Here is a 27,064-nt window from a genome sequence, read left to right as displayed (position 1 = left end):
AAGCATATGGCTACTCAATTAGCTTCCCTACGGAAGAATAAATAAGAAATACTATAAGTAGATTGCAACATCCTCCTTATATCCTCCACCAAAAACACATCCAGACCAATGTAATTATGAGTATTAGCAATCAAATTTATAGCAACCTAGGAATTACTAGCCAACACTCCTTGCAAGAGACTCGACTCTGAAACCAAACACGTGACCTTCAATAACGGCCATAAGTTCCACAATTAAAGGAAAGCAACAAAGCCGAAAGGGAATGGCAACAATAGCCATCAGGAGCCCTTTACAATTATGACGAATAATAATGCCCCACCCACCAGATTACAAGACACAACAACAACCACATTTACCATATGCTGACTACATACAGTAGAAAAAATCAAAATTTTTCACAAAATTTCTATTTTTAGGATATTAAAAAAAAATTTAACTTCCAAATGCAAACAAATATAATTTCTATAATAACCATAAATTTTTTTTGACATTTCTCCATAATTTTTATGGAAATTTTTGTTATAATAGCCATGTCAAATCATTCATAATTTGATTAAAAAATCCATAATTTCCATAGAAACTTTCATAGAAATCCCACCCAAAAATCCCTATCTGAGGACACTGGTCTCTGATCCCTTATCACACACACGATAGGCACGTGATGAGAACAGTAAAAAGACATGATCTACCCTCGCTTGATGATCACTTGCGCAGCACATGGTCATTCCGTTAAGCTTTTTTGACAGAAGAACCAACGGTGCAAACGAAATACAAGTTTAGGGTGCATAATGCCAGGAAAAATAGTTTAAGGTGCAATGTGTCAACCCCGATAAAGTTCGAGGTAGATAACTGCCAATATCTCTATTTAAAATGATACTAGCCTATCATTAGGGAAAAAATTTCTAGTAATCTCATTTCACTGAATAATAGGAGAGCTGTAACACCTCGTCTCAAAATACAACAGAAATTTTCTTGCGTTGATTGAGTTTGACCGGGTTTGACCAACATTGACCAAGTGGGGCCTATTTTGACTTTTTGCTCCGGATGGAATTTTGTATTGACTGAGCTACCATTGTAGAGTATACATTGACTCGAGTTCATAGACTAATAGCATGTCAAAAATAGAGTTACGAATTGAAAGTTATGAGTGAAATAATTTGCGGTCTGAAGTGCCATGTTTGACTTTTTATTTTTGTAAAATTTTGCTTTGACTCATGTATGGTTGTTAAGTACTCATTGATACGAGTATATAGACTAGTGGCACGCCTAATTTGGATACTTGGTTAGAAAGCTATGGATCTGCAAAATTTTTCTCAGATAACGTTTACAAGGCACTGATCTATGTGTGCACAGTATCCAATGACACTGTACCATGTGTCAAAAAATTGGCTAATCTATGAGTGAACAGTGGCACCCATGGATGTTTTGATTGGCTGAGAGGGGTGAGAGAGGAGAGAGAAAGAGGAGAGAAAAAAGAGAAAAAAATCGACCACCACTGGTTGACCCATTTTTTACCATCCACCTGTTACATGTGCCACACCACCGTGACCCACCCCTCAAAACTGGCCGGCCACTCAAATTTCACTGTTTCCTATCATAGGCAATTTCTCTTGAACCAGCCATCCATTTTTTACAGCGCCAATCCCAATGTATTACCCATTCTCCTGAAAATCCAGTTCCCGTGAGTTGTCAATCACACTATCCACCTTTTCCTCCTAATTTGACCTCCCTAAATCCAAATCCGAAGTCTGTTTCCCCCAATTCTTGAGGGATTAAGAAATTTGAGGACATTAATTTTGGAACCTTTCTTATGAGATTCCGGCTACCACAGGTCCGATCTCCAAAAAGGTAAGAATCAATCCGTAATCCTTGCTTCATAAGCTTCATTTTGATATATCATTTGCATATTTTGGACAACGTTTGTGTTAGTTCCCCCGATATCCGTGTGTAACATACTCTAATTAAAATATTAATTTAAACGGTTTTGTGTGATATTGATATTTTAGATACATGTGTGAGTCATGGGATCAATCCTGTAGAGGATCTTGATTGACTCACGTGCTTGAGGTGAGTGATCCACTTTCAAATTTATTTTTGGGTTGTTAAACTATGCATATTTGTGTTAATTGAATGTTTGAAAAATATATTTTATCTGTTGGGTGTTTAATAAAAATTCTAATTTGATTTATGATGCCAAATTGGTTGAAATGAAAATATATGTGCATAAAAAAAATCATATTTTGATTTTTTAAGAAATTATGGATTTAATTTTTATTAAATTATTGTTGAGCAAATGTTGAATCTATGATGCAATAATAAATGTGTTCTTATGCCTTTAATTATATATGAATTTTATGTGTTTTAATATTATTTTTGGTGTAGATCAATTTCAAGGATTTGAAGGAAAATATTTGTTTAAAATTTTTATGCTTCAAAATATATATACTTATGCATTTAAATAATTGTGGAATTTATTTTATGGTATTGAAAAAATTTGTGTATTTACACTAATGATTTTATGATGATGGATTAAAAGAAAAAGTGAGATTTTATGGGTTCAATGATATATTAAACCTGTTGTTTTTATCAAAATTTGGTATTTGTGAGATATGAGATTTTTATGATTTTAGATGCATGATGCAATACTAGTGTTGTGTACTGTATATGTGATTGTGATTAGCGCGCAAGTTTATATGATTTTTTTATGAGAGTCATGAACTTGAGAGTAGGCATGTATAATGCAAAGTGAGCGTCAGCCATCCCCCTCCATGGCCAGGATAATTCTTGATAGCATCGGTGTTGTTTGGAAGCCAAGACTATCGGATGTAAATTCTCTTTTTAACCTCGACATCAAAGTGGTACTTGGGATGCTGGGTACCGCCTGACACCATTGGTATATGATATGGTACGTCATGATGTTTTTCCACATGAATTTTCAAAATAAAATGTTTTAAAATCAAATTTGAATTTAAATATATTTAATTGTGTATTTATTTGATTTATCATATTTTTATCATCTCTTTTAAATTGATGTTTGAAGACGCATTTTGTCGTGTTTTTATTATTTATTTCAAATTTGAGATTTTAACATAAATTTTATGGTAGTTTACTTTCCATTTCAATTTAATGTTTTAAATTAATTAAAAGATTTCTGTCATTATTTATTGATTTATATAATCAAAATTTTATAAAGTTATATTCACATTAATTTTGTTTTTATACCAAATTTCTCTAATATGAATTTTAATTGTGATTTTATTTTATTTTATTTATGATATTTTATTCACAATTTAATAATTGTTATTAAATTTATTTTTCGTTATAAATTTCAGATTTTTAATTTATTGTATTTTTATTTGCATGTTATTTAATTAATTATTTCTTCATTTTGGGGGTATAAAATAATGGATTTTGTAAAAATCATTTTAAAGGGGGGCACATTTCCAACTAAGTGAAATCGTAAGAATTTTGAGAGAAAATATTAATTTTACTAATTTATTATTATTTATATTTACTTATTATTAATTAATCAAGTTTATTTTATATTGTTCTTATTATTATTATTTATGTAGTGGTTAGGGTTACTCACTGAAATGATTAACATCTAATATTTTAAATTCGTTCCCCTAAGCTGGGTTAGTAAGCATCGACCGTCCAGGGTGAGCTTGACGTCTTTGTTAAACCTAAGTCCAAGAAGCCTTTTCATTTTTTTTTATTCTTATCTTGTAATATTTCTTTGTATCTTATATTGAATTAACTTTTATATTTCATTGTATCTCTATAATGCTCTATATGCTACATTGGATGTTTATTTAATTAATATTGCACTTGTTTCCTATTTGTTATTATGAAGTGTTGAAAATTTGTAAAAACAAATTGTTATAAGGTGGGAGGAATAAAATAGTATTTTTAGAAGTGTATTTTCTGTGTAGAGAATTTTGTGATATATCCAACCTTTAGGGATGATACTGCCAAATTTTTCATTGAAAAATTCAGTAGGATTTCATTGGGATCATGATTTATTTAGAGTTTCGATGAGAGATCTTGGATGGATACTGACAAAAACACTCCTCTATATAATTTTGTTACATGTGGACACGTTTTCCAAGTTAGAATAACTGCAAAATGACAAAAATTAACTATTTTCTCTTCTTCTTCAAGCCCTTATAATCTAGAAAACAAAGCACCAATATTAATCTCCTCCATTTGAAGTTGAAAACATTACTTTGTATTTGTCGGCCAGCTAAATTATTTTCATCAAAAATTAAGTTTAAGATGAAGATGAACTTTCAATGAAATATATAAAGCAAAAGATGCATCGAGAAGTAGTTGTAGACTACAAGTGTATGCTAATGGAAGCCCAAAAAGGAAAAAGAAAATATTTTGAAGATGAAGAGAAATATGGGTTACTAGGTTTCTAAGAAGAAGATAAGCACAGATTCAATTTAATGGTTTCCTAATACTCAAATTTGACGACGGTTCTCCTTTCAAGGAAATCAATACTCAAAATCTTCTCCAAATGGAATAAAATAAAAATAATAATACCCAATGAAATAATTCAAATATCAAAAACCCATACTGGATTGTTAGATTTTGTTGTTACTCTTTTCTTAAATGGCTATGAGGGTTTGGTGAAGAATGTAAAGGTTTTCGTGTAGAACTGGAAGGCATATCACGTCATTAAACAAAAGGTAAAGGCTGTTTTCTGACATGGAAAAAATTGTCCATGTGTAATGAAATCATGTGGAGGAGTACTCACTGCTGAGTGCAAGGGGAGTATTAGAAAAATTTCCCATCACTAAGAAAAACACCACACACCCTTTCAATATCCCAACCACCAGAATCTATAATCAAATTCAAGACCTTTGAACCTGTAGGGAAAACTCTTGGTGGTAGAACTTTCATTGAACCAGTACAATTACGTCAAGAACAAGACTAGAAATTAATATAATATTGTGTTCATTCCCCACTCTCCTATACAACCATTTTCTAACACTTTATGACCCTAAATAAGACTACGCCATAAGAACAAAGGTTTTCAACAAATGCAAGGTTTCATAAAAAAAGAATGACCGAAATATTTAGCCTTCAACACTTATCTAGCTAAAGTCTCGAGATACATAAGTAGTCTTTGACCCTGCTTTACCAATAAAGCTAGATTAAAATTTTTTAAAGAAGAAAAACCTAGAACCTCCTAAAGATTTAAGCTGACAAATATAGGAAAAGCCAATTTTATAGAATAATTATTTTATTCATGCATTCATTCTATAGATCAAACGTACCCTAAAAAGAAGTTAGTAATAAAAAGAAGTTAGTAATGACTTTCTAAAAATATGGAGTTTAAGTATAATTAGGGTAAAAACAAAAATAGATAAAATTTTCTCTAATAAAAATAGATGCGGCTTTAATGCATGCGATGATAGATGATATAACTTCTAAGAATGATGTATTAAATCCATTCCTCCTTTTTCTTGTTATTTGATTTATTTTGCCTATCAGATATCCCAAATATATATATATATATATATATATATATTTTAAAAGTCTTAAATGTGCATAACATTGTTCATTTTGAGTTTTGATGTTTATTACCACTAATGATGAGTGCAATTAAGATCTTTATTTAAGATAACAAATACAAATTGGATACATTTAATGCTATTTTAATTTTTTATACTAAAACTAGTTAAATTGGTACCCGACATAGGATCTCATTTCGTTAATTACCATTGATGGCAAATTGTATTTTTCTATTCTTTAGATGATATTGTAAATTTCCCTTTATTTTTCTTTTTGGTGAACACTTGTTAGAAAATGTGATTTCATAAGAGTTACTTTTTTTTTCTCTAAGAAGTGATTTATGAGAAATCACTTAATTAATCGCTGTTTCTTCCGAAATCACCAAATTGGTGACTTTCATGAAACAAAATCACCAAAAAGAATATATATATATATATATATATATATATTTTATAGGTTTTCTGTTGCTGTTTTTAGCCTCTTCGCAATGCCTAGGGCTTTCACTCTCAAATGCAAGACATGTTTGGCATAGCTTTTGCCTATTAGAATACTTCTTGAAATGCTAGTTTTTAAAGACCTAAAACAATTTAAAAAAATTATCCAAATATTTTCAAAAGAAGCTTTTAACCTTAAAAACAAAAAACAACTTTTAAAAGACTATGCCAAATAAGGTATTAATATATTGTATCAGTAGCACTGTTAAATTTTATTATATGGTATATTGATTTTTCATATCAAATTATCAATTATATTTTATTTGATATTTCAAAAAACATTTTTTCAAAAGCTATATTTATAAGAGATGGATCCATAAAATAGTTTATATATACTTCAATATGCTCCCTTCAAGTATAATTAATTTAATATCCTTTAGGCTTGGTTTAGAGTATCTGTGGACTATTAATAGGATTCATTTTTCCTTTTAGTTTTTCATATTATGAGATTTATTTTTCATTAGAACCCACAAATTTCTTCTTTTAAATATTATCCAAACAAGAGAAATTTTCACTTTTCTAGGAAATTTTAAAATCCCACTAACTTTACCACTACCCAAACACCTCATCAAAGAATCAACAAAAGTTGTGTTAAAACAACTATTAGCTTTATTATCAATGCGATAAGTGTATAAAATTTTATTTCAAAATTGTTAAAAGCTACAAAATTATAATTTAAATGTTTGATAAATAAACATTTATATTAGTACTTTTAATATTATAAATCTTGATTCTGATTTTAATAGAATTTTCAAAGTTACCTATGATTAAATATCAAATTCTTTAAAAGAGTGATTATTGAAAAATATGGAATTTACAAATTTATAAAACATTTTCATTTTTCAAAAAAAATAATAATAATAATAATTTACGATGTATTTTGAGTGTCTAAATTTAACTCTAAACATACACTTATTCAAGACATTTATCAAATGTGAATTATACTATTTTTTCAATCACTTTAAAAAAAAAAAAAAATCTCTCATTATTTCTCAAATTCTTGCTTTTTTAAAAGGATGATTATTGAAAGATTTTGAAAGGATGATTATTAAAAGATTTTGAAATGTAGAAATTTACCAAATATCCTCTTTTCAGAAGAAAAAAAATGTTCAATAAATTTATAAATTTCAAAATTTTTCAGTAATCACTGTAATCAATTGTGGGAGTCTTAAATTAACTCCAAACTTACACTTTCCCTTGTAAGTTGGTCAAAATTTTATCAAGCATAGAAAAGTTGACCGATAACTCTTTATCAGAAAAGATAATGAACTTGACAAAATCTATACTTATTTGAACATGAATTTGTGTTATAGAAGATGATGAGTTTTGGGTAATTTATGAATTAAGTAATTTATACTGGTACAAGCCTCATGTTATACTAAAATTGTTGAAAGTCGTCTTAACAAAAATAGTTGAGGTTGATTTTGTAAGAAATTAAAATAAGATTAACATTCTCTATTTATTAACCATCTTGTAAAAATAATAATAATAATTAATAATTCATCGAAAAAATAATAATAATCAACTTCGATATTATCTACAACTGTCTTAATTTAAGAATTTTTTTTTGGTTCCTTGACTTTAAAACTAAAAGGTTTGAAAGAGAGTGTTGATGGATTTATCGACGATAACGCAAATTTTGCTTTCTTAAAGATTTTAATATATGAAAATATTAGGAAAAAAAAAAAAATATATATATATATATATATAACAATAAATAAATAAACACAGTTCACGAGGGGAAGGTGTAAGGTGTGCTAAAAGGAGGGAAAATGAAAATACAAGCAGCCAATAGGCAACGTCCGTGTAGGTGAAAAAAGATGAGGTTTAGGACACTCTCCCCTCCACTATGACGGTTTGAAGAAAGAGAACACAGGCCACAACAAAGCCGGCTTTGGTATATCCTTCAGGTATCTTCCTCTTTTTATACCTCTATTCCTCTTCATCTTCTTCTATGCTTCGCCATTTTCCTTCACTCTCTCAACAATGGCGAGGTCACCTCCAATACTTCATCACAACAACAATTACTTGCTTTTCTCCTTTGCCTCCAAAAACTCCAACCACTCTCACTTCCATTACTCTCTTCGCCACACGAAGCCTCTGCTGCTTTCTTTATCATCTTCCTCTTCGTTTTCTTCTTCGTCGTCTTCATCGTATTCTCATATCACTCGCGTCACCACCGCGCCGTTGGAATACGCGCTGACGCCTCCGGACTTCGATTTCCACCGTGAAATTTCGCGGCTCAAAGCTCTTCGTTCCAGACTGTCTGATTCTAAATCCCTGGAAGAGAAGGTCATGGTGATTGACAGAGACAAGAGAGTTAAGAGCTTCTTCAATTCAAGGAGATATGGATTCTCTAGGGCTCTGGCTTCGTTGAATTTGAGTGAATACGAGCTGTTCTTGTTGAAGTGCTTGGTTGCGGCTGGGCAAGAGCATGTTCTCAGTTTCGGATGTGAATTTGTGGACAGCGAAGTGGAATCGGTTAGGAGTTCGGTGAAGAGTGCGTTGTATGCGTTGGTGGAGATGATAGAGAAATTGGACGTCAATGGCGGTGGTGGTGGTGGTCAGAGTTTGGAGACTAATATTGGTTTCGCTTTGAATGATGAAGACATTAGCGACTTGAGGAAACTGTTGAAAATTTTGGGAGAGGTTGAACGGTTCTATGACTGCATTGGAGGCATTATAGGGTGAGTTGCTATTTCTAGTTTCTTGTATTTTTCAACCAGCATATTTATTAGATAGAAACTATAAATGGAATTGATGGAAGTTTTTAGTATGTAGTTAATAAGAATGTTAAGTTTTGTTGAATTCCTGTAAAAATTATGCCTGATGTGCAGAATGACTTAAAGAGATATTTCTGACTGCATTGTTCTGCCAAAAAAAAAAAAAAAAAAAGAAGCATCTTCTTACGTATTGTCAGCTGTCCAGATGATTCTGCTAATATGCACTCCAATGTATAAATTTTGGTTCTATAAATTACCTTAATGATAGGAACTTCTACTTTATTGTTACTGTGACCGAAACTTTGTCCCTAAGGTCTTGTGCAATTGAAATTTTCTGATAAGAAAGGTCAAATAAAGTTCAAAACCAGCTAAATATGATATATGTATTATAAAGATATGCTTAAATCAATGTAACTGTTAAATCTCTGTTCATACCTATAATGGTTTTAGGAATGGATTGGCATTTTCTTTTACTTTTTCGCTCCTGGTTTGGTGAAGACTGAAGATTGCCAAAAAATTTAAGCTTACGACATTATGAGGTCTATTCACGCTGTTTTTATTACTATTAATTTTCTCTTTTTCTGTTATATTTGTAAAATTTATTCAAGTTCTTTTTTGGCATCTATTTTAGAAATTATGTTTTGGGTATAGGTGGATATCAGGTATTAGGACTTGATCTCTTAACTAAAATGCGAAAACATTCAACATGGATTTTATTTTTCTTTCTTACTCAATTACACCTTTTGTTTGACTACGCCCTCTTTCCCCTTAATAAAGGTCTTTACCATTTCATCATTACCAATGTATTCATCATTAATTATGTTTATGCTGCAGATATCAGATAACAGTTCTGGAGCTTCTTACCCAGGCAATATCTGAAAGGTGGACAACAAACCGGTCCAAACATGTAAATGAAATAATGGAATGCCAATTTTTGGAAATTCATGCTCCCAGTGGACTTAATCTTTCTCAAAACACGCAATATGCATTACAAGCTGCATTATGGGGAATTGAGGTTGGTACCTTAATATATATTTTCATTCAACATGAAGGATGTTCCACAGATTGTCTTGAACTACAACATCTTATCCTTCTAGGGTTTGCCAAACCTAGGTGAAATTTATCCTTTAGGAGGCTCTGCAGACAGGCTTGGTTTAGTTGATCCTGACACAGGCGAATGTCTTCCTGCTGCAATGCTTCCTTATTGTGGACGGACCTTATTGGAAGGTCTTATAAGAGATCTTCAGGTATAAAATCTCTATATTTCGAGCCTGAAAGAACTTGATTATGGCTTGGATGCTTGAAAAGAACATTAATTTGCATTACAGTCATTAATTCTTTAGTGATGAAATCACTGAATCGTACGTTTGTCTGTTTCATATGCTAGGCTAGAGAGTTTTTGTACTTCAAGTTGTATGGAAAACAATGCATCACCCCTGTTGCAATCATGACTAGCTCTGCAAAGAACAACCATGAACGCATTACTTCTCTTTGTGAAAGACTTGGATGGTTTGGAAGAGGTCGATCAAGTTTCCAACTTTTTGAACAGGTTTTATGTGGAAACAGATAATGATATGTGCTATTCTTCTTTCTGAGAGAACTCTTTCCATCATTCTGTTGATGAATTCTCATCTAGATTAATAATTTGTGGATGCCAGCCTCTTGTTCCAGCTGTTAGTGCTGAAGATGGGCAATGGCTGGTCACCAAACCTTTTGCACTTGTATGCAAGCCTGGTGGTCACGGCGTAATATGGAAACTTGCCTATGATAAAGGTGTTTTCAAGTGGTTTTATGGTCACGGAAGAAAAGGTGCAACTATCCGACAAGCGAGGTATGCTTTAGTTAGCAAATTTGATACCATGAATCCTTTAGTTTCTTCAATTAATGGTGGGTGAACCTGCAGTAATGTAGTGGCTGCCACAGATGTGACCCTTTTGGCATTGGCAGGGATTGGTTTGCACCATGGTAAGGTAGGATTCTCCTTTAATAGGAACTTATATTGACTATAGAAGAAAGCACACATTTTCGAATTTGTCTACTGGAACACTCTATTTTTAAGTTGCAATTTAACTTAAATGTACTTGATTTAACATCAAGAAATTACTATCAAGTTTGTTGACTTTATGGAGATTGGTAGCTATGTTGACTGAGGAGTTAATGCAGTCTGTCTTTCTTTGTCTTTCTTTTCCTTTCTCGATTTCTATGTTAATTGTCCATGCAACAGAAACTGGGGTTTGCATCATGTAAGAGGAACTCAGGGGCTACAGAAGGAGTTAATGTTCTAATTGAGAAGAAAAATATTGATGGGAGGTGGTCATACGGTTTGTCGTGCATTGAGTACACAGAGTTTGACAAGTTTGGGATAGCAGATGAAACTCTTTATCCTAATGGGTATAGTTTTAATTCATATTCATATTATATCCAATAGTGCTTTAAACTTGCGCAATGGCTGCATGTGCAACTGTGTTGGCATTGTTGTTGCTTCATAATTTTTTTCTGGTAAAAAATACTGTTGTAAGAAAATGCATACCTTCATCTAAAAATGTTTGCTTAGCACTAACTGTTAATTAGATCTTCAGAATCAAGATATCATTGCAAACGGCTGGACAGAAGCAAAACCGTTGAATTGACATGCTTTTTAATATGGAACATTTCGGTGCTTTGCCAGTTTATAACCTAGAATGCCAAAATATGTTGAATATTTGCGCCTTTCCTGATAAATGCAAATAAATTTGTTTCTTTTCCTATTAAAATTACATTTGGGGGAGAAGAATTAGTGCTAGTATCTATTCAGTTTCTTAAAGCATATCTTACTTTATTTGGTGTCAGCTAATATGGATTCTTTTTGGCATTTGTTCATGAACTCACTTCATAAGTTTCTTGGTTTCTAAAAACAAAAAACACAAACAAAATTGGTTTTTCCTTTGTCCACCATGTTCCTTTTCCCTCATATGTATCTTGTAGTATAAGATTTCTAAAAAATTAGTCCAGTATATTAACCTTTTGTTTTTTTCTGCTATCAAGTTTGCAGGCAGAGTTTCCTGCCAATACGAACGTCCTGTATGTGGATCTACCTTCTGCAGAATTGGTTGGATCAAGTAATAATGGAAACAGCTTACCAGGCATGGTGCTTAATGTGAAAAAACCAATTGAGTTTGCAGACTATTTTGGAAAACGACACAGGTACCTTTCTAAAATTTTGACTGCTATATGCAAAACTGACATTTTTGGTTGATGTTAGATTGCCCTTTATCAAAGATTCCTTTTTAGCCCATAATTTTAATTACTGTCTCTATGGAAAAAGCCATTTGTGGTTATGTCAGAATTTATAGCTCATGGTATTGGTGAAAAAATGATAAATGTTATAGCACATAATATTAGTGAAAATCTTCTTTTTTTTTTTTTTGTTGGTGGGTCTTTCAGCAATAAGAATATTAGTATTCACTGATGAAGATATCTAGATTCTAACAAAATTTTGCTTTTCATAGTGTCTCTGGTGGCAGGCTGGAGTGCACAATGCAAAATATTGCTGATAACTTTTTTAACACTTGTTCATCTCGATGTTATAAGGCCGTGGAAGGTATACTTTCTGTATGTTGGTAATAATTGTGATTCATAAAATATTATTTCCTTTCTATGTTTATTATTTCTTTCTGCTTGCCGGTAACTTGCATGACCCTTTTTAGCAGATGAGCTGGATACTTTTATCGTGTTTAATGAGAGGAGAAGGGTTACTTCATCTGCTAAGAAGAAAAGAAGACATACAGACAAATCTTTACACCAGGTAATACTTATCTGATTATGTTTCCTTTGTTCTCTAGCTATGGAAAAATTGATCTGATGCTTATAATCCATGGAATTGAATCTACTTTTTGGAACTGTAGACCTGGCCAAAATTGTAACTTAAGAAACATGTCATGCCAATTTATGAAATTACTTCCTGGAAATGTCTTGCTGTCCAGAAGTGAAACTTCAAGCCAAACCATAGTTTGCAACTAAACTTCTTCTTCCCATGGGTAATAAGTTTTACGTTTAAATTCATGCGCAGACTCCTGATGGTTCACTGTTGGATATCTTAAGAAATGCTCGTGATCTTCTTTCTCAATGCAACATTAAACTACCTGAGGTACATCCTCTTAAATATTCTGCTGTATCAGTGCATTGCAGATGAGCAATGACTAAGTAATAACTCATTTTATGTCAATGGTATATTGTATCTGTGTGGTAATTCTCTTCTTCACCTATGGTACTTTTTTTCATATTTAATATGCAGATTGAAGATAATAGCAAATATCTTGATTCTGCACCACCATTTCTTATTCTTCTACACCCTGCTCTTGGCCCTCTTTGGGAGGTCGCCAGGCAAAAAGTGAGTTTACTATAGTATGACCATTATGATATATTTCATGATTCAACTCTTTTTTAGATTTTTCTTTTTGGGGGGTGCGGAATGTGAATTAAGTTATCTACTTGACTACTTATGAATTACGCATGATGTTTTCCTTCCTTCACATCTAAGAATATACATCTTTGGTTCTTTTGTCATTTTTCCCCTTTCATCTTGTCAAGACTGAAGCTCCCAACGACTAAGTATCACATCATAACTTTGTTCATCTCTTTTCTGTTAGTTCCATGAAGGTTCCATATCCAAGGGCTCTGAATTACAAGTAGAAGTTTCAGAATTCCTGTGGAGCAATGTTCAGGTTAGTAATATTTAACTTGATAATAATTTTTTAAAAAAATGGAGGATTATTATTATAACAACATTTAGAATGAAGAAATAAAGACTTCATGGCCTATAGCATTCACATGGTACAATGTATGTACGTTTGTAGTAGCCCTATGCAATTGAGAAGCAATTTTTACATAAATACAAGAGAAATAAACGGTTGTACAGATATTACAATTGTGAGATTGATGGAACTAATGTTTCTCCTTATCAATTTTTGTGATGTAATTGGTTTCTCCTCTTATCCAGCTTGATGGAAGTCTGATCATAGAGAATGACAGTGTTATGGGCTCAACTAAGATAGATGATACTGGAGAACATATTCTAAAATATGGACACAGGTATAATGCAATCTCCATTCTTTTTTCTTTTTTCTTTTTCCCTTTTTTATTTTTTTTTATTTTTATTTATTTATTTATTTTGGTAGAAAATAATAGCAAGTTTATTTAAAGTAGTTCATCTGGATAGGTGTGGAAGGTGTAGATTACAGAATGTCAAAGTACTGAATGAGGGAATTGACTGGAATCATGGGGACAATGTATACTGGAAGCATGATGTACAACGTTTGGAGGCATGCAAGATCATATTGCATGGAAATGCTGAATTTGAGGCATCCAATGTTACCTTACAGGTTAGATAAAATCAATATTTACTGAGTACAGATTTGCAGGGCGGTACATGTGTGGCATATTCCTTAATAAGTCATGTACTTTTATTCCCGAGATATTATAAGTCTATAATGTTTTACCGTTTTGTATGTTATAATTATTATCCCTGTTTTTTGTATAGCGTTGCTAAAAACTCTGTTTAAAGCTGGAAAATTCAAGCTTCTTTGTTACTTTTCTATCGATGCAGGGAAATCATACATTTGAAGTTCCAAGTGGGTACAAATTGAAGATCAGCCCACAAAATTCAGGTTTTCCTCAGGGTTCAAAACTTTCCATACGTATTTGTTCTTTTATTTCTTTCTTTCTTTTACCTTGTGATTTCAAAAAGCTAATTTCCTATGGCAGATTGACCATGCTGTTAGGCACCATTATCATATAAAACCTATAATATTCACATGGATTGTCTATACATATACATACATATTAACATTTTATGGTCAAGGATGTTCTTTCTTCTCTTTTTCTGCCTCTAAAGGCATGGTGAAGTGTTCATCTCTTGATCTAACGTGGATCCATATTCTCTGCATTGCTCCAGGACTGCGAGTCTTTGATTGATGATGAGACCATCATAACTTAACTCTTTCTCCAGTACAAAACTACACATACACGATACAAAACTGCATATACATGTCTATGCATGCCAACTTAAACATAAATGATCAAATTCATCCATCACTTAATGCAGGTATAGCAGTGGAATTAGTCCCTATTGAACAAAATATGATGGACAGTGGGAGCTGGTACTGGAAATACAAGATAAAAGGCTTGCACATTGAATTGGAATTGGTAGAGTTTTAAGCAGTTAACCATAACTCACAACCTCACCAGACATGAATCCTAGTTCATTGATGGTGTGTATCTCACCTCTTATTCTCGAGCTCTTTTGAGTTGATTTGGTTGAACATAAGTTGAACCATGTTCGAGTTAATTCGAGTCAAAAAAATTTTTGGCTCAATCCAGCTGCTGCTTATCTTTCTTGTCTTTTTCCTTTTATTTATTTATTTTTAAAATCGGTAGTAGGGAGAAATTGGGAAAACGGGTTGGAGCAGCTAATGTAACTTGTATAAAAGAAGAGTTCGAGCAATAAAATATGTCCCATTTTTTTAATTTTTAATAGAGAATTTTGTATTATATGCAATGCATCAATTTTTTTATTATTATTACGATTATGTTAGAGGACAAATTGCTGGCTTGCAATATGCTTTTTTCTTCCTTCTACAACAATAGGTCTTGACTTTGAATCCTCATCCCCAACATAAAAAAATATTAATAATAAAGATAAAATTAAAAAGCTTTATAAAACCATTGACCTATAAGATTTAGAGAATGTTGATGTGAATTTGATCTCGCATTTTAATGTAAATTTTGGAAGTCCCCATTTATAAATGTCCTAATCTCATTTTACTTCAAGTTCTACCTGAAGTTTCATCTTCTGTGATCCTCTACTGTTCAAATTGTTTCTATGTGAACCCTTTTGGTTTCCCATATAGCCTTTCCAATATTATAAGGATGAATTCAACTTAAAGTTTGATGGATTTAAAATGAATTATAGATTTTAAAAAATTTGATAAGATGTTATGGAATTCTATAGATTTCATAAAGATTTTATAAGAATCCAACGAAATATTTGGATTTAAGATTGGATTTTATATTGATATATTTTTTTCACAATTTCATTATTAAAATCCTTTTAAATCTATTTAAATCTATCATTTTTTCAAGTCTTTTAAAATCAATGATTTTTTTAATACCATCAGATTTTAAAAGAATTTTACAAATTTCTAATTAAATACAACTAAATTTTAATGAACTTTCATAAAATCTATCAAAATCCAAATTGAATACCATTACACTTATATGGACTATTTTAAAAGCTAAATCGAATACTTCTAAATTTTTAAAAACTTTTAAAATCCTTCAAATTCTAAATTGAATACACTTCTTTTATTTCCTAAAAATCAAAAATTAAAACATGTTTTAGGGATAACTGCCTTCTCATTAGGATTATCCTTAATTACATATTGCTCACATGGAAAGATTTTTAGTTGAACAGGTTTAATATAAAAGAAAATGCAGATGAAATGGTCTCGAAACTAACAATAATTTATCAGATGAAAGATCCAGTTAAAATAACAAATGAACCAGCATTCATTTATATGCTTTTCACAAAATATACACTTGGATCTCCCTCTATATATTCTTGTTCCATGGTTATCCAACCTGATTGTGCGATTGAAAACAACACCTATCCAGTAATCTAAGCAAAGCATCAGCCTTTTTTCGAGCTTTCAAAGACCCATCAGCAGCCAAGCTATGAAGAGAAGGAATACTTCTAGGGTTCATCAGCAATCTTCTTGCTACCTCCTCTCTGTATCTTCCATCTTTGCACAATCCCAACAAAAGTGTTATCGAATTCTCCTTCCCTTTTGGAGAACCGAATCTTAGAAGATCAATGAGAAGCGGAACAATAACTCTACTCTTTCTTATCTCCTCCAGTCCCTCCGGACAGCCCAATAGTAGAGAAAGAACTGCCAAGGCATCGTCTGTTATCCCTGCCTTGGCATCCATCAACAGCTCAATGAGCAATGGAACAGCTCCGGCGATGACTACATAGGTTTTGTTTGCATTATATACCGCGAGGTTGAAGAGTGCTGTCGCAGCATCCTTTTTACCGGCTGGTGTGCCTTCTTTCAAGAGCCCAACAAGTGCTGAAATGGCTCTTGGACGTGCTCCTATGGCTACTTTGCAGTCGTCGATCATGGACAAGCTGAATATAACTGCTGCTGCATTCTCTCTTGCTTCCATTGTCTTCCCTGATCCCAAAACATCTATTATCTTGTCGATTGCCCCGGCCGCCATTATCAAAATCTTGTTGTTGTTGAAGATAGAAAGGTTGAGCAATGCAGTGATAGCATTTTCTTGAATTCTGGCATCGTGTGAACAAAGCAAGGTGACCAGAAAAGGAATTGCTCCTGCCTCGGCAATGATCCTTCGATTATCCATGCCAGTTTTGGCAAGCAAACGAAGCTCGTAAGCAGCCTGCCTTTGGATTTCCAGCGACCCGGTTGCTAGTTTTCCCACTAGGAATTCTGATGTCATTTTGATAGCATCTGCAGCAATTTTTGTGGCTGAAATATGATCAACAGCGTTCTCGTTTTGTTTTCCATTTTTGTTGCTGTTTCTCTCCAAGTCTGAGACAGATGATAGATTGGAGTCTACCAAAGGAATGTTGTTCTCCTCGCACCATTGTTGTAGAAGACTTTTCAATGCATAGTTTGGTATCAGTGCCATGTGAATCAGCTTTTGCCCACTTTTTGGACATGTATGGTGCCCTGAATTGATCCACTGAGCTATCGAATTCCGATCATAAGTGTGTCCAGACGCTACAATCACAGGATCTTTCATCAAGTCCAATGAAATCGGGCATCGGAATTCATCTGGGATATTGAAACTCATAGATTGTGAAGATGAAGAATGATGAATGTTATAAAATCTATTTGTAGACAGCTGTTTAAAGTCTCGTTTGGTTTTCTCAGATTCTTCATCACTAAAAAGTATGGATTTGCAATAAGAGACAAGTGATATAAGATTGTTGATATTGGACACCACAATTAGTCCACCAGTCCCTGCTTGCTTCTGAGCTTCTGTCTCTAACTTCAAAATCTCTTCCTCATAATCTAGTGGATTTCTCAGGCCAATGCCATTCAAAATCTCTTTCAACTCTGCGAAATCTGAAAACCCTTTTTTCTTGCTGGTCTTTTTGTTGTTTCTGGCCATTAATTGTAGAAGCTCTTCTCTTTTATGAAGCTCTTTAAGATCAGTAAACAATTCTACCCTCTTTGCTTGCTTGTGAAGAAGTTCAACTTGTTCTCGAATATCTGCTGTGATATTAAGCAAACTCAGAGGCAAAATATCAAGGGCCCTGCCCATTTCCTTCACCAGGACATGAAACTGGTTTGAAACAAACTCAGTCTGTATTAGTCCCCAAAGAGAGCTTCCATCTTTGCAACTTTGTATCATAAATTTCACTCTCCGAATCACGTAGAAAAGCTCGGTGAGACAGAGAATTGAAGATGGAGGAAGTGGACCATTTGTTTCCTGAATTTCTTCAAACAAAGAAGACAGTAGCTTGATCCTCCTTATCATGGTTGAGATATTCCTGACCTGCACTGAAGGAAGATTTTCCATGGAACAAACTTCATTTGATATATGAATCAATGACTCAATCAAAGACCCAGTTGGCAAAAATCCAGAGGAAACCATTACAGGAGGAGGAAGAGCTAAATCCATGGAAATTAATTCCAGTTCCACTATGATTATGCTTCTGCTTATTGTTGTTACAAAAGATTTTCTCTTTTTCTTTTGTCAGGGATTTTGGATTACTGGGAGAAATTTTCAAAATCATTGCAAATAACAAAAAAAGAAAAAGAAAAAAGGGACCCGCAAAAGTAATGTTGGGATTCAAATGGCTCCAAAAGAAAGAAAAAATATTAAATTAATTACATGGACACTTGACTGCTTCTGTCTGTAAAGTTGACATTAGAGACAATTATAAAGAATGGTAGAAAAGGAAAAGGAAGGTTTCTAATTTGCTGCCACTTGGAGGAACGTCCGGCCTTAGCGGCTTAGTTCTACTCCTCAATTTTTATATTCTACGTTCTGTAAATATTGAACATATAAGCTTTGTCAAAATTGTGTTCGGTGGCCTCTAGTTACAACCAAGTGTTTTGCTTTTTGGTAAAAGTTACAACCAAGTGTTTCATGTCTTATATATTTGGAATCTCTCATTATAAAGCCTAATTAAAGCTAAATACGTGGTCCTATTGTATATGATCACAAAACATTATTTGAAAGTGAAATATATGCCCTAGAAAGCTTTCATGTTAATTTACCAAAAAATTAAAAAATTAAAAAATTAAAAAAAATATAACTTTCAGAAAGGAATTACCAAAAAAAAAAAAAAAAAACTTTTCCATTGTTTTCAAAGTATAATAGAATAGTCATTTTACTGATTTTTTATTGTTTTGAGTTTTTTTTTTTTTAATATAATTTTTGTATAAATAACACTTTGAATCTTGAACTCTGTGTAGAGGCAGCGTTCTTAGTCCAAAAGCAACACCTTGGTTGATGACTTTTTCTGGTGACATTAATTAGTATCTTGAATATTGATTTGTTGTTATAGTGATAATCAATACAAGCATTATTGCTAATGGATCTGATCGCATATTTAAAATGTATGGCCAAATGGTTAAGCATCATCTTATACTTTCTAGAATATTCAAAATTAATTACTTCGTGAACATTTTTTCTCTGTTCAAAATTAATTATCAAAAATAATAGTTTAAGTTTTTAAAATTAGTGATAATTTAATATAATATGAAAGTTTAAAATCATAGATATATAGGTTAAGTCTCACTACCATCTATTTAAGAAAAATTAACACTAGCAAGAACTATAATGACTTACAAGTAAAGGAAAATGTTGATATAGCTTGATAGACATTATGTATATATATGTGTATTGACATAGCATAATGTATATGATAAATTCAGGTCCTTATAACTTAAACCAATTAATAGTAAGTTAACATGTTATTAAAGCTTAAAATACTAGACATGGTCAAGTCACACCGTCACCCATATAAAACAGAACTAATGCTTAGAATAACCAAAAAGCCTACAAGCCATAAGAAATATTTACATAGCTAAGATTTTTGTTTTAATTATCACAATACTTATCACAATATTTACATAGCTAAAATATTTACATGGTATTTGCATGTGACATATACTAACTTGTATATTTATATTATTACACATATGGCTAAGATTTTTAAAGGAGTACATATGAATATTACATATATATATATATATATATATATATATATGTATATATATCGAGAGAGAGAGAGAGAGAGAGAGAGAGAGAGAGAGAGCATGTATATGTGTATGAATAGCAATGAAAGAATAGCTTTTAAATGTTTGTATTTGCATGTGACATATAGTAACTTGTACATATGGCTAAGATTTTTAAAAGGAGTACTTCGATTTTATGCCAGCAGAAAATATTAACGCACTTATGTCACAAGGTTTGACATTTGGTACCAATATTACACTTGCATTTGTAATTTATTATCATAAAATTATATAATAAATATGACCGATATATATATGTAGTTGACTTACCAAAAAAAACACATAATAGTTTGTATGCATGCCAGTGTTATTAATTCAACCTTGATGTAAGCTTATGACTTAAATTTCATTTTGTTCTTGTCTTTTTTGCGTTCTTTAATTATCCCATCATTTTGCCCACTTTTGTTTCTCTTTCACGGAATTTGTCAAGAAAGCATCAACAAAACACACAATTTTCATATTATGTCTCCTTTGTTATATAATTAGTATTATTTTACAATATTACAACTCATTATAATTGGGGAGGAGATTTTACATAGATTAAGATTTGAGTTATAGATTTGAATATGTATTTTTAATGGTTTTTATACTTAAGAATACTTCTATTTATTTTGTATGCTCCAGTTTAGTATTAATTTTCATTATTTAAGATAGGAATTTTTTTTTTTGGGTGTTTCTTTTTTAATTCATAACAAAAATATATATGTAGAAAGATAGAAAAATTGCTAAATACTCCAAAATTTTAGGGTTCTCAAAACTTTTCCAAATAATATTAGGTCAAATCTTACATATGGTTTGCTGCTTCATCAAGTAGATATTTTTAATCATATATTAAGGTGGCAACCCATAGTCCATTTGGAAAAATATTTAATTAAGAATCCAAATTTTTTGGGCAATAAATTTTGGGATCTTTAGCATCTTCCAAAATTTAGTTTGATCAGGTCTTATGCTCAAACTATGAGCATTTGAAATTTGATAATAGACTTATAAAAACTGGTCATGACAATATATAAATAAATATATATGGATCAATTTCTTATCCGGACATTTTGATTTTTTTTTATGAGGACATCACTTCTCAACCTTTAGATAATTTAAGTGCTGAGATTTAAAGATATTTTAATGGTTTAAATGAATTAAGTGATGTACTAAAATCTTATAAGGGCAAAGCGAACCACATATGAACTCATTTAAATCTAAAAAATTATTTTACATCTTAACCCTTAAAAAGCAATCTAAACACTGAGAAGTTAGAAGTTACGTCAGAATAGAAAAACCATCAAAATATCTTAATATAAGAATTCTCTTATATTTGGAAGTATATATATAGAGTAAGGCTCTTATGTGGGGAATATTGGACAATTTTTGTTCGGGACAAACGTCAAGAAAAATTATATATATATATATATATAAGTATGCAGTTTTGGTTTGGAGACTTATGGAGGGAGACTATGAGAAATAGCATCCATAGCCGTCAGATCTGTCTGATCTCATACTCTGATAGCTGTGGATGTCAATCATCCACAGTCCTTCTCTATAAATCATTCATCATATATCAAACTCGTATATATATAGTTTTAATATGATAAAAATTTATGAAGAAGGCTTATAAAAGATAGCTATATCTATGATTGCCAAATCACGAAAATCATACAAATCTAAAATTATATATATATATATATATATATGAATTTTTGATTAGAAAAAAAAACGCAATGTTGCCTGACATAATGCGTGCAAAATATGGTGAGGATGAAGTGTGCATTGAGCATATATATATATATATATATATATATGTACATCGTCAGGCAACATATTACCTGATTTAAAGTGCTCAAAATATGGTTAAGATGAGACACGCATTGTAGCAGGCATGCATTGTAGCAAATATATATATATATATATATATATGTAATCGGGTTCAAGTAAGGTACAAATGAAGGTTTACCTTTGGTAACCATTAGATCATATTAAGTATTATGATTTAATATTCAGAAAGGGTTAAATATGGATTTATGACATACTAAAACTCTATTTAAAGAAAGTAAATCATGTTGGACCTAGTGATTAATAAATGTAATTTTAAATCTTAACACTTGATGCGATCTAAATACTAAAAATAGAAGATCTTATGTTGGTTTTCATATTAAAGACCATATTTGAGTATGGTTCTATATGTATGTAAATGTAATGATCAATTTTCTTCTCCAATTCCTTACCTTACATATAAAGCTAGGACTTTTAAATTATAAATCTATGCTTAAAAACTTTGGCACTAGAATAGTTCTAAAATAAATTAAACCCACAAATATTTTCTCATAAAAAGGAGGAGGAAAAAAAAGAAGAAAGAACACGCAAATATAATTTTTTCACACAATTTGATAATTAAAAGTAGAATTGAGTCTGTTTCACTTGTCCACCTACTAAATTGGATTCTTTTGTTTGTACTGTATATGTGCGACCGGTTTGCTTTTGTTCTTATTAATGTTATCGTTATTCGTTGTTTAACTTACTAATTTGCTTTTTAATTAACTAGCTCAATGTAATAAAAGATATCATATAGAATATTAGTCATTCTCTTGGCAAATATAGGTAAGGACTAAAGACAACATACATCAACCAATCTGCAGATAATAACATAGGAATTAATCCGCATATTGATAATGTCAAACAGCATATGTCACCTTTTCTTCTTCTTCAAGTTATATGCATTGTTAAAAGTATAGCGGATTTACAAGTCTACCTCATGATTACTTTTACCTTTTTTATCAATTTTTGTAGGACAAAAAACAAAAAATATAAGCGTTGATGATCGGATGAGTATCTTTCACTTTAAAGCAAGAGTTCGAGTCCATTATAATCAACTTATAAAATAGTCAATTTAGAAGATCTAAATTATATTATGATCATTCATGGGTATAAATCCCCCTAAATGTCAAAAAGGGCATGTGTCATTTTTATTCTTCTTCTAAGTAATATGTATTGTTAAAAGTAACCATAGCCAGCTTACATAATTACGTTATGGTGATATGGACACACATTCCACCAATTTTAGTGGGATGTCAAACCAGGAATATGTGGTTTGGTAGGATACTCGTCGTTTAGTGAGTTCCCGTAATAAAAAATTATATGTAAAAATAATTATACTTCGAAAACACTAAGAATTTAACCCAACTTAATTGCAGATGGACTCTGATCATCGTAAAAATTAGTCAGGATTTGCATAGCCAGCCCATCCCCACAAACAGAGTTTTTGGCCCACTATCCATATTACAAACGGAGGAAAAATACCGCTTATAATTTTTTTTCTTTTTTTAAATACTAGCCAGATCAGGTTTCTTTTTTTTTCTTTTTTTTTCCTTCTAATTATTATTTGTATCACATATATTGTAATAATCTTTCTAAACAAGTCATGGCGTTTATAGACGGAGAAATGAAATGACAGTTTAGGGGTCTATCAAATCAAATTTATGACACAAAACGGATAACAAAGAAATTGAGAGAAAGGAACATCATGATCTTGATTTTAAAAGTATGTACTATTTAATGGGCCTTGGTAAGCCCACATGTATACTAAAAAAAGTTCGAGGAAGATCAACTACTGAATGCATGACACAAATCAGACAACGCAACATTGAGGTCCATTTAGAAAATATCAAACTTTTGAACAAAATTGATTTTTGAAATTCAGTTTTTTAGGATTGAGTTTTTCTCATATATGGGAATGTTAAGGTCATAAAATAATTAAATTAAGTTTTGTATTATAAATTAAATATAATTTTATATTTTAAAAAATCTTATAATTAGTTTTTCAAAAATTTTCAAAATAACATATTTTTAGGTAAAAACAACTTTATCATATAGTTTTTTCAAATTTTAAATTTTAATTCTTGAACATACATTTTCTCATTTTCAAATAATTATTCAAATATATAAAAGTTGTCAAATTTCGCAAGAAAATTAGACGCCTACTCAAGGACACATTTAGGTGCTCAATTTTTTTTTTAATTAATTCTATTTTTGTTGTTAACTAAATTAGCCCTCAAGTCTTCCTTATATTAATTTTTTTGTCTTTTTGTATTCTAGTTTAATAATTTGTTTTTACCAATAATATACTTTATTACAATAATAACTATTTAATATAATGGAAATATTTTTTGAAGTAAATAAATCAAAATATCTATAATTTTTTTAGCAAAATAATCATTACTTAACCGCTATATTAAATATTTTATTTGTCATTATAATTATTTAATAACAAAAGAAATATGTAATTAAAACAAAAATATGATTATCACAATACTTATTTATCTTTTTATTTTAATTACACAAAAATGGATTTGCCGAATTTATAAAGTTAATTACATATTTCTTCTGGCTAGCTTTTTTCTTTATAAAAATATTGAATTTACTTTAGTTTGTTAACTACTGTCAAAATCAACCATTTTTCATCTTCAAAGAGTATAAATATTTATTTTGTTTTATAAATTTGTAATAAATTTAGTGTGAACGGCAAATCAAATTTGTCAAAATCATTGAAATTATATTTTTCTCTCAAAAAGTTTGAATAAAATTGGAAAAGAATATTTAATCCTATCCAGTTTAGTGAAGATTTCAAATTTTATTTATATATTATTGAATATTTTAATTAATTAAAGCATGATATAGCAAAAGATTTTTAGATGTTTTTCTTTCCAAACTATAAATTTGAGAACAATGTATTACCCCAAAAAAAAATAATAATAAAAAAAAAAAAAAAAAACCAACCCAACACTATCATATATTTTGGGAAAAAAAATAAAAAAAATCAAACACTATCTTATAATGGTATTCCTTCCTAAAAAAAATTTCCTTTGTAGGTCATTGCGCCTGCTAACTTTACCATTTTTTTCTTAATTATTAGTTTACTCGAATTGATGATAAGCGTCAACATTGTTCTTAGGCTGTTTTTATGGGCAATCATCCTTACATTTTCTATCTATATATATATATATATATATATGGGGTATAATTTTCAATCACTTGTTTTTTTTTTGGGCAAAAATTTATTTTTCATTCACTCATATTCATGTGAAATGATCACATTTAGTGTCCCCACAAGTCAAATCTCGAAACATGTAGATGGGCTTTGATTAATTCCAAGTGGAAATTGAGAAAAATTGGAAGGTGGGAGGTGGGGCAACATTCGAGGCCAGCACACACTTAATTCAAATCTACCATTTTACTTCATTCATATTCATGACATGATAAAATCCACACCACTTTAATAACCCAACGAAAATATCAAGCCAAAGTGCTGCTACTCACTCATCGTTTCGTCCTTAAGCATTCATTATTGGGCCGGCCCATTTTTGTTGTACCATGTTCCAAACGCTCCTTCTAGCAGTTTGTAATTCACTCTCCACTATTATTGTGGTTCACATTTTATGTCGGGAAAATGCGTGAGAAACACTCTCGGGGTCTTGCTTTCTAGGTTCGTGTGGTGTGGGAAAACGACGGCCATTAACCCAAGTGGCTCTCCTCTTAGAGGACCACTATTATCATCTTCCACTCCAATACGGTTGAAGTGACATTTATATTCCTCCTAACTAAAAAATAAATTATGAAAAAAAAAATATATATATATATATATGCCTTTTTTCTTTTTCTTTGTTTTTTTTTTCCTGCGACCTTAAGTACGTTCTACCCTTAAATACTAAAAAACAAATTAAATTAAGACATAATTAAAACATGGTAAGATTTCTTCATGTTTTTTTATGAAAATATTGAAATCGTCATATTGTTTTATGAAATTGGCCTAATTGCAAACTATTATTTCCATAAATAATATTGAATCATATTTTTGGCGTTCAATAATATTTTTACATCAACATATTAAAAATTCTTAACTTTGTCTTCAATATTTTCAAAGGAGTAAGTTTAATGTTGACCCCCCAAAAAAAAAAAAAAAAGGCGTAGGAATTTGACTTTAATTATTCACAATAGAGAATCTTAAACTTGTAAAATTTATATTGGCATGGATTTATAAAAATTGAAACGCTTAAACTTTATTAGAAAAATTCATGGGGTGCAAAAGATCTGCTTTTGGAATTCTTTGGGTAGCTATGGCTACAGCGTTCACTCCATCTATCATTTTCTCTTTGATGCAACTTGGTTAGCCAGTTAGGTGACCGAAGAAGTAATATCATTATTATTATTATTATTATTATTATTATTATTACTATTATTATTATTCATTTTTTCCCTGAATACTTCTTTTAATTAAAGCTTGTTTACTTTTTTTTTTTTGGTTTTTTTAACACACAAAAACAAAAAACAGATTTATAGAAATTGATTGCAGGTTTTATAAAGTTGATTTGCTTATGAATTTAAAGCCTAATAAAGGTCTGAATATATACTTAAACCAAATTATATATGCAATTAACAACATGTCCAGACACTCATTGACATGTTTCAAATATGGAACTGAATTTCACCAATAGACTTATAGTATCTTTAAGGAGGGGAAATTATGAGATCCGTATTAGTCTAACAACATGACAAGAAATTCAGTCGTGCTAATGAAAGAATCCAAAGAATATTATATGGAGCGAACTATTTCATCTAATTGTTTTTTGACGTTGAGCAGAGATGCTTCACCACAAGTTTGCAATTTATATTAACCAAGGCTCGACTGGGCATGTGAAAGGGGGGGAAATTTTTATTTTTTATTTTTTATTTTTTTTATTTTTAATAATGAAAGACATACAAGAAGCATATAAACACTTATAATGTAGCATAATTGGGCAGATATTGGTAAATGGGTAATTCATCCATTTTCATGTTTCATTATTCCTTCTCATAGATGTTTCCAACTTTCTTCACTTTTATTGTGAAACCTCTTTTCCACATTCAATGAAATATCAAATATCTCATCCTTGTGGATAAACTATCATATGGTTGATGTCCCAGTCACATCTTAACTCACCAATAGATATTACCCCACTTTGAATTATTTGGACTCCTCCTAACCCTC

At 31.0% G+C, this 27,064-nt stretch overlaps 2 protein-coding genes across 4 annotated transcripts; one reads left to right on the top strand and one right to left on the bottom strand.

Annotated features, from left to right (window-relative positions):
- Positions 1 to 7,836: 7,836 nt before the first annotated feature.
- LOC107413885 (UTP--glucose-1-phosphate uridylyltransferase 3, chloroplastic) lies at positions 7,837 to 15,255 on the top strand. 3 transcript variants are annotated; one of them, XM_048470390.2, is made up of 17 exons: positions 7,841 to 8,701; positions 9,572 to 9,752; positions 9,835 to 9,984; positions 10,125 to 10,286; positions 10,396 to 10,568; positions 10,641 to 10,707; positions 10,962 to 11,128; positions 11,762 to 11,920; positions 12,226 to 12,317; positions 12,424 to 12,521; positions 12,786 to 12,863; positions 13,011 to 13,106; positions 13,366 to 13,440; positions 13,716 to 13,807; positions 13,935 to 14,097; positions 14,322 to 14,382; positions 14,820 to 15,255. In XM_048470390.2, the coding sequence occupies exons 1-17, from the start codon at positions 8,001 to 8,003 to the stop codon at positions 14,930 to 14,932; spliced, it is 2,628 nt and encodes an 875-aa protein (XP_048326347.2). In that variant the 5' UTR covers positions 7,841 to 8,000; the 3' UTR covers positions 14,933 to 15,255. The 3 variants fall into 3 exon arrangements, with proteins under 3 accessions (XP_048326349.2, XP_048326347.2, XP_048326348.2); XM_048470391.2 differs by having other exon boundaries at positions 7,843 to 8,701; positions 12,427 to 12,521; XM_048470392.2 differs by lacking the exons at positions 14,322 to 14,382; positions 14,820 to 15,255 and having other exon boundaries at positions 7,837 to 8,701; positions 13,922 to 14,061.
- Positions 15,256 to 16,206: 951 nt separating this feature from the next.
- On the bottom strand, positions 16,207 to 18,553 carry LOC107413903 (U-box domain-containing protein 1). The gene has a single exon (XM_016021957.4). The coding sequence runs from the start codon at positions 18,422 to 18,424 to the stop codon at positions 16,346 to 16,348; it is 2,079 nt and encodes a 692-aa protein (XP_015877443.3). The 5' UTR covers positions 18,425 to 18,553; the 3' UTR covers positions 16,207 to 16,345.
- Positions 18,554 to 27,064: the final 8,511 nt, after the last annotated feature.

This window comes from Ziziphus jujuba, chromosome 8, assembly GCF_031755915.1.
Source record: "Ziziphus jujuba cultivar Dongzao chromosome 8, ASM3175591v1".
Lineage (NCBI taxonomy): Eukaryota > Viridiplantae > Streptophyta > Magnoliopsida > Rosales > Rhamnaceae > Ziziphus > Ziziphus jujuba.
This window is presented reverse-complemented; position numbering and strand designations above follow the sequence as displayed.

What these genes read in the sequence shown, in the direction of transcription:
- LOC107413885 (XM_048470390.2), top strand. Translation starts at nt 8,001, where the DNA reads ATGGCGAGGTCACCTCCAATACTTCATCACAACAACAATTACTTGCTT. An exon ending in GCAACATTAAACTACCTGAG is followed by an intron (nt 12,864 to 13,010) that starts GTACATCCTCTT and finishes TTTAATATGCAG; the next exon opens with ATTGAAGATAATAGCAAATA. An exon ending in GGGAGGTCGCCAGGCAAAAA is followed by an intron (nt 13,107 to 13,365) that starts GTGAGTTTACTA and finishes CTTTTCTGTTAG; the next exon opens with TTCCATGAAGGTTCCATATC.
- LOC107413903 (XM_016021957.4), bottom strand. Translation starts at nt 18,424, where the DNA reads ATGGATTTAGCTCTTCCTCCTCCTGTAATGGTTTCCTCTGGATTTTTG.